Here is a 12,636-nt window from a genome sequence, read left to right on the forward strand (position 1 = left end):
ATATATAAAGAATAGGTATGTTTATCAAGAATTTTTAGGTACCGCCTTGGAACGGTCAGTAACAATGTAAATTTACTGGGATGGTTAAATGTGTAAAGTAGTTGATAATTCTTTAACACGGGAAGAGTTTATTTGAGTTGAAATTCCGCTTCAATCCAAATGAAAAATGCTTTAGACAAATTGAATATTTTTTTTTCAAATTTGTTCCGGACATTCCAATCAAGAATAACGTGTGGCTTATATGAGATATATTTTAAGAACAATTATGGTTTTGACTAAAATTCAGAACGTAGATAAACAAATGTTAAACATTATAGTAAAGTAACGGCTATGCTTTTGAACGCAAGTTTTTCTGACCGTAATTCTATACAAATCATGATTCGTAATGTTTGCTTAGCTTTAAAATACGCATTACTATATTTTGGCGATTTCCTTAAACATTATTTTTTATGATATAATAAAATATGTAGAGTATTGAAAAAAAGACGAATTGTCGAAATCTATGAAGTTCTATTTCATAATAATATAATTTTAACGGTATGCTTTGTCGTAAGAATGATAATAAACAATTGTTTTCCTTCTATTACAGAACGCTTCCATTGGACAAATCGAGGCTCTCATCGGCTCGTCCAATACAAACTGTCCATTGTATGCCCCTTTTAATGAAACCCTTGACAATGTTACATTACCAGAGAGTAATAAGTAAGTTTGCTTTATCATATTACTACTACTTCTACTACTACTACTAAATCAATAAATGGAAGCCAAAAACCTCTTTTCTGCATGATGATGATGTTGATGATGATGATGATGATGATGATGATGATGATGATGATGATGACGAGGACGTCGACAACGACGATTACAATGATGATGATGATGATGATTAAAAAGTGATATTCCAGTATATCAGTATTTAACTGTTAGATTAAAACTATAAAAAGGGGAAATTCAATTTTAACTTACTGTTATACAAACGCTTTTCATTATAAATCCGTTCTTACTAGTCAAATTAAGTCAATTTCCATATTTTCCATACTTTATTTCAATGGTTTACGTATTTTACAGAACAAATCTCAGAACCGCAGCTGAATCAGTTTTTACAGTGTTTCGTGATAACTTCACTGCACTCAAGACGTTCATTGAGACGGTAACTATCTTTTTACTTTTATTCGTAATACATACAATCCCTTTCCCAACCTTAAATACCAATCATTTAAGTCAAGAACAACGCTTAATAGGTATAATCATTAAGTGTAGTTCCCATTTAAAATGTTCACATTCATATGTTTAAGGCTGAAATGTCACATTTATTTCCTAGTATAGGATTTTGATTAGTACAAAAAGACCGCATTCTAAACATAGCATGTCCACAACGAAACGGAAACAATTGGCTTAGAGGTTTACTTGCACTCAACTAAATTGTTAAACCCTTAAATAATCCGAAAATTACACAAACCATTATAAAGATACATGAGTGAGCATGCCAATTATTGTTGAAATACGACAAAGAAAGGAGACTACTCAGAAATGTTACTAATTTGTTAATGTGTAGCCACATTTAAAGGTGCTTACCAAGACGGGTAAAGCCTTACCAACCGAACACTTTAACAAAAAAACAAATGCAGAAAAGAAGTAAACACCGATACACCATTAGTTGTGCTTAAAGTACTTATTTTTCTACTGACGTCATATACCCAGTAAATGACATGGCTGTTATAGAAAGGGCCTAGTAAGATATTTGTATAGTTGTGTATAAACAAAGCTTATGTTTATATGTGGCAATATTTTCGACAATTAACAGATATTGACATGACTTGACTTGTCCTTTTAAGTGTCTGACAGTTTTTGGTATGATATTAACCCTTAAGGTCCATGCACAAGTGCAAACATTAAGGGCATTCAATCTTAATATTGAAAACGATATGTATTTTACAGGAGTACAAAAATGCTTCTCGGACAGAATACGGCGTAAGCTCGCTGCCCAATGGGGAGGACTACTACCGTGCTTGTCTACGGTGGCACTTGTCCACGGACATTACCCCAGAAGAAGTACACACCCTTGGAGTTCAAGAAGTGGCTAGGATACATGGACAGATGATGCAGGTATGGTTTGAATTTTCCATTAACAAGCTTGTCCGTAGAATTGCATGATTGTTTATCCAAGGTTGGTTGTGTGTTTAAGATAAAAATGGTCTTATCATCAAACCACAAGCTATTAAATATTTAAATACATATTTTTGTGTTTAATTGGTATCTTTGATGAGCTGTTCGTATAAGTAGAAACTGACTGACATTACGCACCTTTTTAAAGTCCTTAATTTGAAAAACATCAAGAACTAAACAATTGTTCGGCGTTTTTACTTGAATAACTCATCGCATCGGCAGCATTTTAAGTTTGTCCATACCAATGGCATTACACTTTGATAAAACTTCGGACATGTCCATATCTTTTCCAATCAAACTCAATTTCAAATGATTTCCTAACCCTATATATTTTCCCTACTAATCGACAACAACAACTACATGAAGTATAACGAAGCTATTACAACTTCGTTAAAAACGACAGTGGGTTTATGAAGCTGCTCAAGGCAGAAGTACACTTAAGTAAATGGGAAAAAGGGAATACAATATAAAGCAAATAGTTAGTTTAGTATTGACAAAACGGTCTCACAAACATTTAAAAGGTTTCTCAAGTAAAATAGACTATCCCTGAAGTCTAATTGAATTATGAAATTATCAGAATTAACACTACTTTTCATACCATTAAGGCCAATTAATAGTGTTTTTTATCTTCGGCACATTAATGCAAGCCTAACAACTACATTCTCCGTTACTTTCAAACCATTACACTTGCTTAAGGAGAAGACATTTTTTTAAACACCAAGGCAACTCCAGCCTTTTCATTAGTAGTTCAACCGATCTGAAAACAACCAGAGCTCTAATAAGAGATACACGTTCGTCTGTTTTAGTTGTTCAAGTATTCGACAAATATATACGTCGGATGTATGGCCTATGCTATGTATATGTTTTGGTTTATGGCAACAGAAGTGTAATATATCATGTTGGTATTGTTAACCTTTTGTATGCAAAGCCAATGTAAATGTTTTTACACAATTCAACAGCAGACGATGCCAAGGCTCTGACAAAACCACTACTGGTTTTGTGACATGAGCTAAACTTATCGATAATTCATGTTAACTTGCTTAAGATAAATCATAACTCAAACAATGAAAATAATAACAATACCCTCCTCTTTGTATTTAAGGTTATGGCTAAACTGAAGTTCACGGGAACTGTGAAGGAATTTTTCCACATGCTGAACAACAACAGTACATTTATTATACAATCAAAGGTAAGCAGTTCAAAACAATAATGCAAAGAAATATGGCATTTTCGTTTTGCTGTGTAAATACTTATTTGCGAAAAGGCATAAAATCTAAACTATTTCTTATTTTGTTCATTTTTCAGGAGGAAACCATAAAAAAATATGAAGAGATCATACACGTTCGTATTAAACCTCAACTGGCAAAGTTGTTCAAAAATATTCCAAACAATCCTGTCCAGTAAGTCATCTTTAGCTTACAAACTTAGCTCGTTTGTTAAAATATCTGTTAGCTGATATGTATCACTCCCGAGTCCGTTTCTTAAATACAAACGAGGGCCGGTGAAATTTTAGGGAGGAGATGCCAACATGCCTCAGATGAAAAACGAGCCATCGACTCTGGAGTATGATGGGGAAATTTTTACACGTAAACTAGTCTCGTACAATTAGTTTTGATTAAGAAGTGTTATTTGTACTCCGTTTTGATTTGGAAGGCCGTGTTCCACTCGAGTGCATTATGTTTTAATTTGGAAGGCCGTGTTCCACTCGAGTGCATTATGCACATTCGGATTTCAGGAGGCGCTTTACGGATTAAAATCACTTAAAAGACGCATGCTTTCATAATTAATGTCATTTTAATGACGTACTTATATGCGTTCCACCTCATGTTAACATCTAACAATGAGGTAAATTATGACGCGAGGTAAGCGGGTAAATAGAAAATAAAAATTATAATAGAAATGTCATTCACATATACAGTTGTTGAACTTCACATTATTTGCAAATCATTAAGAATAGAAGTTAATATTCAATAAGGTATCCCGATTTCAAAAGAAAATGTTTATATTAAATTAAAATGTTTGCAAGGGAAACGGTAGAAAATGGTTGAATATACAACGCGAACATATTGATTTAAATGTGGTGGTCGAAACGCAGACATAAAATGAATGCAGATTTGCCGTATCCGGAATGCCAGAGTTGCCTGCCTTAAATGGCTGTAAATGTAAATAATGTAATGCATTAACAGATTGGAGAAAGCAAATTAAACCATCGTTAAATATTCCATACTCGTAACTCATCAGCCTTAATTCACCTCAAATACATCATCCCCGTTTTTCCTCAAACAGCCACTTCCTTCCCTCAATAGCTTGCTCGTGCGCGCGCACGCACGTACGCACTTTAGTTAATCATCAAATTAAGTAAGAATCGATCTACGTTAAATCAAAATACAGAAAATTTGAAAAAAAATCCTCGATATACTTGAAGCATGGTGTCTTATTCTAGCCTACAGCATAAACCTTGTACAGCCACCTTATTCATCAAAAAGTATATCGCAGAAGTGACATATTCCCTCATTTATTGTGTTTCATATAGCTCGAGTATTGCTGACGTTAAATTAATGTATGCGAATCGCGGGACATCAAAATACTGATAAAAGGCATAATTAAACACTTACATATGCGTTAAAAAGGTTTGTAATATACAAGCATGACCTTCTTAGTCATTGTATTATGCAAAAATCTTGCAAAAAAATTCAATTATTGTAAGACTTACCATCCCTTATTAGTAATCCTCACTTACCGATGCGACCACCTGTTTGAAATATGAGAAGTTATGATCTTTGCACAGCCCCATGAACAGAAATGTGTTAGTCAGAACGATGTATTGTTTCAGGGTGAAGGAAATGCCCTTTGATGGTCCAGGAGGGATGTATTTTTCTGGTTCACCAGACGGGACCCGTCCTGGTGTCTTTTACGCCAACGTCATGAAACCAGCAAACAAGTAAACGTCGAAATATGTTTAATGCATTCATAAGAGAACTAGTGTCTGTAAAATTGAAAAGTACTTATTGACTTGCGCACTTTGTTTGCCAAATAATGGTAAGAACTAAATACTCAACATTTCAAACACCATCTAATGAAATTATTGTTAAATAGATGTCTCATATTGAAGGTATCAGATTGTTGTCAAGGCAAAATTTATTAGCGGAAAAGACAAATTTACATTTAACGAGTCTGAGCAAATATTTAGTCATGTAATATATTCACATCTTGTAAACTCCAATGACCTTACACGCTAGTGTAACTAGGATACAGAAGGATACCTCTTGCAATGTCCATATTTTCAGAACAATGTCACTTTTATAAATAACGATATCGTGAATTATTTACAAACCAATTTGTTTTTGCATTCACAATTACTTTCTTCTGAAATATGTTCATCAACATTTATTTTGACTATTTTACTGCAAAACTTGTAATGTTTTTACCCCTTTTGCTTTAATATTGCAAAGTCAGGCATGTTTATAGAATTTCAAAGGAGAACTGATATGTTAGACATAATAAAAGGCAAACTTACATTACAGCATGTATATGTTAAACCTTTCATATATATATTACGTAGCCCGACGTACAGCATGGTAGCCCTCGCCTTGCACGAGGCAGACCCTGGCCACCACTTGCAGGTATGTGTTAATTTCTAATCTTGTAGGAGCTCAATTTAATACACACTTAGTCAGCAAATATTTCCCAACATATTTATAGATTTAGTCAAACAATTCGCTACCAAACGAAATATCTAATATCATTTCCGGTTTTGGAGCTTAAAATGTGTTTAAACTACTAGTAGCATACATAACATTTTCAAAAGCATATTTGATTATGGATATAATCGGACATTGTTTAACCGAACAAGACTAGCTTACATATTGTATGCTATATTAGTAACAACAATCGCCTGCACATGTGGACATTCTATTTAGTTTATGGTTTATATATTTTAATTTATTAAGCTCGATTTTGAAAAAGCTAACAGCTTATTGTCCGTTCCCTGTGTCGAAATCAATAATGGTGAATATCTTGAGAGGACATGAGAAGGAAGCCATGACGGGATCGAACTCACAACATCTTGTTAGAGCTGCGGATACTTATACCACCACTAATACCCTACTATGTATGCCCTTGTGTGAGAGGCGGTTACTTATACCATCACCAACACACTACTATGTATGCCTTCGTGTGAGAGGCGGTTACTTATACCACCACCAACACCCTACTACGTATACCCTTGTGTGAGAGGCGGATAATTATACCATCACTAGCACCCTACTGTGAAAACCCTTGTGTGAGAGGTGGATACTTATACCACCACTAACATGTATGCCTCTGTGTGAGAGGCGGATTATTATACCACCACTAACATGTATGCCCTTATGTGAGATGTGGATACTAATACCACCACTGACACACTACTTTGTATCCCCTTGTGTAAGAGGCAGATACTTATACCACCACTAACGCCCTATTATGTATGCTCTTGTGTGAAAGGCGACCACTTACACCCTACCGTGAATGCCCTTTTGTGAGAGGCGGATACTTAAACCATCAGTAGCATCCTTCTATGTATGCCCTTGTGTGAAAGGCGGCCAATTATACAACCACTAACACCCAACTGTTTATCCTCTTGTGTTAGAGGCGGACACTTATACCATCCCTAACACCCTATTATGTATGCCCTTGTGTGAGAGGCGGATACTTACACCATCACTAACACCCTAATATGTATGCCTTTATGTGAGAGGCGGATACTTACACCATCACTAACATCCTCCTGTGAATGCCCTTGTGTGAGAGGCGGACACTTATACCATCACTAGCACCCTACTGTGTATACCCGTGTGTGAAAGACGGACACTTATGCCACCACTAACCCCCCTACTATGTATGCCTTTGTGTGAGAGGCGGACACTTCTACCATCATTAACACCCTCTTATGTACACCCTAGTGTGAGAGGCGGACACTTATACCACCACTAACCCCCCTACTATATATGACCTTGTGTGAGAGGCGGATACTTATACCATCATTAACACCCTTATATGTTTACCCTAGTGTGAGAGGCGGACACTTATACCATCACTAACACTCTACTATGTATACCCTTTGTGTGAGAGGCGGACATTTATACCATCACTACTCACTACTATGCTTACCCTTGTGTGAGAGGCGGACACTTATACCATGACTACCCCCTACTATGCTTACCCTTGTGTGAGAGGCGGACACACTTATACCATCACTAAAATCCTGCTATGAATGCCCTTGTGTGAGAGGCGGACACCTATACGGTCACTAACACCCTTCTGTGTATACCCTTGTGTGAAAGGCGGACACTTATACCATCACTAGCCCCCTACTATGTTTTCCCTTTTGTGAGAGGCGGACACTTATACCACCACCAACACCCTACTATTTATACCCTTGTGTGAGAGGCGAACACCTATACCACCACTAACAACCCACGTTGTATGTCCGTGTGTGAGAGCCATAGTTGCGTGTTTTTTACGGCAATTGTATGCGCAATAGGAGGAAAGAGTTGCATTTTACTAAATTCATACAATACCGTCACATTGTATGAATACAGTTACATTTTCCATATTACCTTCAATTTGACATTCGATGTGACTGTATGAATTATATACTATAAAACATTCTCTATTTCCAGGATATCTACACCCAGGTTTCAACAGGGGTTGCTAATTTTCAGAGGTTTACCGACTACAGCAAATATTTCTCAGTGCCTTACCATTTCCCGTTTTACACAGCAAATAGTGAGGTAACCAAGACAGTGTATCCTATTCGTCTTATGCATACAATAATGAAACAGAAAACTAGGGATAAGCCTTTCTTGCACTTAACGTTTCCTGATACGTGTACATTCCTCAATTTATCACAGTTTATCATTATTGTCATTCATATTAAGCTCTTGAAACACGTCACATACGTTTTATTTAGCTCAAGAAATGCGTATAACCTACATATATTCATATAATCTGTTAGCACGGTTTGTGAACAATTTGATGCTATGTGATGCCTTTGGAAGATCAGCCCTAGAAAACCGGTTTCAACCATCGGCTTATTCAACAGCATTCGCTGACCTTTCAATGTGGCTATTTATATTGATTCTGTTAATACAACATTATGGACTTCGTTTAATTCTTTGTTGATTTGCTTGTTGTTTTTATTTAAATTTAAGTTTCAGAACTGCTTTCAGAACATGAATTAATTTAAGCGTTTATCCTTTCCCATTTAATTTCTATTTAATTCGTATGATACATTGCAGGGTTGGGGATTATACTCGGAATCACTGGGAGAAAAGGACTACCTCGATGTCTATAATGACGAATATGAACTGTAAGTTGTTGTGATGACATTAGATTTCAATATATTCAGTCTATATCATTGTGAAAACATAGCATAATGAATGCAAATATAAAATTGAAATAATAAATTGGAGATTGTGATATTTTATTTACGATGCTTAACTGACAGAAGAGTTGTGTTTTGTGTTCTTAAGAGACATATCAGCATTACGACGATTTAGCCACTAATAAATAAGTTTTTACTCAAAGACTTGATACTTCCTAATGCAATTATTGTTTTGAATTCATGTTTCAATTACAATTTATTTGTATTGCAGGATGGGACGCTACAGCTTCGAAATATTCCGTGCCTGTCGCCTGGTTGTGGACACAGGACTACATTATTTTAAGTGAGCTCGCAGAACTAACTGTTCTAAGCTGCTCATTTGTTTGAAATGGTTTACGGAAACCTCATGCATGTATATTGTATGATATACCATACACGATCAGAAAGAAGCAAACAAATTAAGCGATATTATTGATAATAATATGGACCCAAATAAGTTTATATTAAATCAAAATGCCATACCTTTTAAATTCAAAACTGCAGAATGTCGATTGGGTCAGCTGAAAACAGATATTACACGCACATTTAATTGTAGAATTCAGTTAATGTGTTATCAAAAACAATTGATGGGATACAAAATAAATTAATATGATGATTATTGATATTAAGCTTTGCTTAATTCTTATTTTAGTTGGACAAGAGACGATGCCATTGAATATGTACTGAACTACACGTCCTTATCCCGGTCGTCAACGGAGACAGAGATTGACCGTTATATCACCTGGCCTGGACAAGCCACGGCGTACAAGATTGGTGAAATCAAAATAAGGGAACTAAGGCAACGAGCGATGGATGAACTTGGTGGGTAGATTGGGAAAATCACAACACTGATTACAGTAGTCATTTGTTACAAAGGGATACGATATGACGTATCGATAATTTCGATGAATTTAAACGAGAATGATTCATTTCGATTTTTAAATCAACCCATATCCGGAAAAAAACTATTCAGCGAAACTAGCGACTTTAAACTACAGGCATATATTCTCATAATATAACATGGTGTATAAATATATACTGCTTCTCTTTTTTGTAGGTTCATTGTTTGATATTCGAGATTTTCACTCTATTTTCTTGGACTACGGGATTGCGCCTCTGTCTGTCATAGAGCGACTGGTGGAACAATGGATTCGAAAAGAAAAAGAATCGGGTAAAATGTGAAAACACTTTATCTTCCAAACGCCAAATAATAAGTGGACATATATGAAAGACACACTACAAACACACAAGATATTCTTGTTATAATTGTGAACAGCAGTCTCGATTTGATCTGGTAAAGCAGCAATGGACAGTAAAACACGTTCAAGGTCCCTTAGCAACCGCTCCTACTTCAGCGGTATTATATTTCCAAGAATAGCACTGTCCCAAAGTACCAGAAACATATAACTGAACTCAATATGTTTCAAACCTATATTTTGCGTCTTTTGAAGATTCATTTGAGAAGATCTCGAGCGAGTTCTGGGACTGGAGAATGTCTCAGTCACGTGAATTCTCCTCCTCACTCGGCGTGTACAAGTTCAACGACATTCTCGACTCGTATGCATATGCTAAGTTCGATGAAAACAAGGTAAATATAATAAGAATTTATCCGTTTCAATTCATTGTTAAAAGACTTGCAATTACCATCAACATGAGCTTTTTGAAATGCTTTAAATGGACATTGAACAGTAACTGGTGTCGTTTGAAATAAAATCCAATTAAAAAAATAGGTATTAGGAAACCTAGGCAATGCAATGTTTAATAAATTTGATCAGTCCATTAGCGTGCTGAAATGAACGACACCTAAGAAAGGCTTCGAAAACAGGTCGATGGGTGAATGCGAAAAGGTTCTAAGTGACTTTAAATAAAGAAGCAGATAGAACCTTTTCGCTTTTACCCCTCGAGGTGTGAGCTCTTATGAGTACCAATTTGGTGAAACCTAGACGATGCAACTATTAATTAGATACACCCTTTCATTGTTATATTACAGAAGACAGCGGATGACTTTTTGAAAAGGTTATCGTGGATAGATGGAAACAGATTCACTGGAGAAAAGAAAATTTCCTTTGATGTCTTGACAAATATTCTTGAGACTTTCGTAGCAGGCTACAAATGGAAAGAGTAGGTCACGCACTCTTCTCTGATGTTAAAAAAGATAAAATGAACTAGATTATTCTTTTACATTTTTTGAAAAATCATTTGCAGCGATGTTTTACAAGTCTGATGAAAATTTAATTCGTATTTGAATTTGCAGTGAGTCTTTAATCGACGGAGAACAATATACATCCAGTATGTAACTCATTTTACATTAAGTCTCAAACATTGGTGTACGAGGAAATTTAGTATTTAATGCAACTGAGCTCTTCTAGGAAATGAAATACATTTTACGTATGTTAATCTTTAGATACATATTTCTTTCATATAAACCACTTTAGTATGCATTACGATTCTAGAGTTTTCATTCAGAGTTCTCAGCTTTTTATTGTATTTTCAGCATGTTGTGGTTTGTTTAGTTATATATTAAGGGTATTTTATCAGACGTATAAGAGAAAACCTAACCACATTTTAGAAAACCCTTTAAATCTCCAATCCATTTTGATATTTTTTACGAGCATAGGAAATTAAGCTTTCAAACAAATCTGCAAAATGATGCTTTTGACAAGGAAATAAAGGTGCATCTAGACTCATACCCTAAAAGCTTATAGATTAATGTATTTTCTTTTGCTTTGTACAAATTATTTAAAAACAAAATATCCACATTTTCTCATAAAACGTATCGCCACTTTATCGAAATATGCAATGATTACAACATTGTCGTCGTTTCGGTTGCATTACATGCTGAAATTAACTTCCCTTTACCTCCTGGGGCTACAGCCCTAATATCGTCTGTCGTGTTTCTATATTTTAAACCTGCTTATGTATTTTCTTTCAAGCTATCAACCCCTCAACCCGATCAATTTTCAAGAGCTTTGGTTTGCTGGACTAGATTTGTTTGTCGATGGTAATGTTTTTGATACGGAAGGAGACTTCACAAACTATGTCAGAAGACTGGAACTTGCACCTATGCAGGTATAAAATCGACAAAGATATTTAAGCAATATTTTGTTGTTGCATAGCGATTGGCGTGTATATAAGAGTGGACATGAACTTATTTGTTCATTATATTATTTTGATTTTGTTATTATTTTAGTTGTTTTTATTATATTGGCTTAGAGGTTTATCCATCATAAAATAAAATTTTAGCTGATAAAATCTGAGCTACAATACCATTGATGGTAAGTAATCAGTAGACTTTAGATTAAAGTAAAACTAAAAAGTTGAACATGTTTCATAAGCGTTGATGGTTTGTTATTTCTGCACCTTTCACGAAACAGCTGATTGAAACAACAGAATAAAACTAAGAAATTTAATTGAAACTACAGGAATATCAGCTGATAAATTAGCCCAAAACGAACACGTTTCTTGTTAAATTGCAAAACATTCACCTTTGTGGCATGTCCATTGTTTTCCAGCTAGACGAGATGATCGAGCTGAGCAAGAGGGCAATTAAAAATGGCAATACAAACCATAACGCGTCTGTGGTATGTACGCATTAAAACCAGGATGAACAACTAAAAAATTAACATACAAAACAAAATTCAGTTGAAAGTAAACATTCAGATGTAAAACATATATTTATTCTTACTTAGCAGTTAGTATCCAAAACCAGTTTTCTTTAAGGCACTCCCTCGATGCGTTTTGATATCATCAGGACCTAAGTAAAGTGCACGACGGGGATATTTCTCGAAGTTTAACTGCATCCATTTAGTCTGAGATTTTTATCTTATTGTTACACTGCCATTCGAATAGAATAAATAAACATAACACTGCCATTCGAATAGAATAAATAAACACCATCAGTGAAACCTCACATGTTAAACAAATATTAACACATCTTTCGTCGAACATAATTAAAATATTCGCTTTTATGAGTCTGATACTGTTAACAAACGGATTAATGCTCAGAAAAGTAAAAATGAATATTACAGTATTTTTTTCTTTCTTGTGCATCCAAACTTTAAAGT

The 12,636-nt window shown here is 35.1% G+C and overlaps 1 protein-coding gene across 3 annotated transcripts in view; it reads left to right on the forward strand.

Moving 5' to 3' along the window:
• Positions 1–12,636, forward strand: part of LOC128219701 (uncharacterized) — a 44,357-nt gene that overhangs the window by 19,312 nt on the left and 12,409 nt on the right. For all 3 annotated transcript variants that reach the window (XM_052927627.1, XM_052927629.1, XM_052927628.1), the window contains exons 7-22: positions 590–702; positions 1,069–1,150; positions 1,939–2,106; positions 3,269–3,355; positions 3,472–3,566; positions 5,000–5,107; positions 5,729–5,789; positions 7,830–7,940; positions 8,448–8,518; positions 8,805–8,876; positions 9,225–9,394; positions 9,630–9,743; positions 10,024–10,160; positions 10,563–10,693; positions 11,506–11,641; positions 12,085–12,153. In XM_052927627.1, coding sequence (XP_052783587.1) covers positions 590–702; positions 1,069–1,150; positions 1,939–2,106; positions 3,269–3,355; positions 3,472–3,566; positions 5,000–5,107; positions 5,729–5,789; positions 7,830–7,940; positions 8,448–8,518; positions 8,805–8,876; positions 9,225–9,394; positions 9,630–9,743; positions 10,024–10,160; positions 10,563–10,693; positions 11,506–11,641; positions 12,085–12,153 — 1,725 coding nt within the window. The remainder of the gene's footprint in view (positions 1–589; positions 703–1,068; positions 1,151–1,938; positions 2,107–3,268; positions 3,356–3,471; positions 3,567–4,999; positions 5,108–5,728; positions 5,790–7,829; positions 7,941–8,447; positions 8,519–8,804; positions 8,877–9,224; positions 9,395–9,629; positions 9,744–10,023; positions 10,161–10,562; positions 10,694–11,505; positions 11,642–12,084; positions 12,154–12,636) is intronic.

The sequence above is a fragment of the Mya arenaria genome, chromosome 15 (assembly GCF_026914265.1).
Source record: "Mya arenaria isolate MELC-2E11 chromosome 15, ASM2691426v1".
NCBI lineage: Eukaryota > Metazoa > Mollusca > Bivalvia > Myida > Myidae > Mya > Mya arenaria.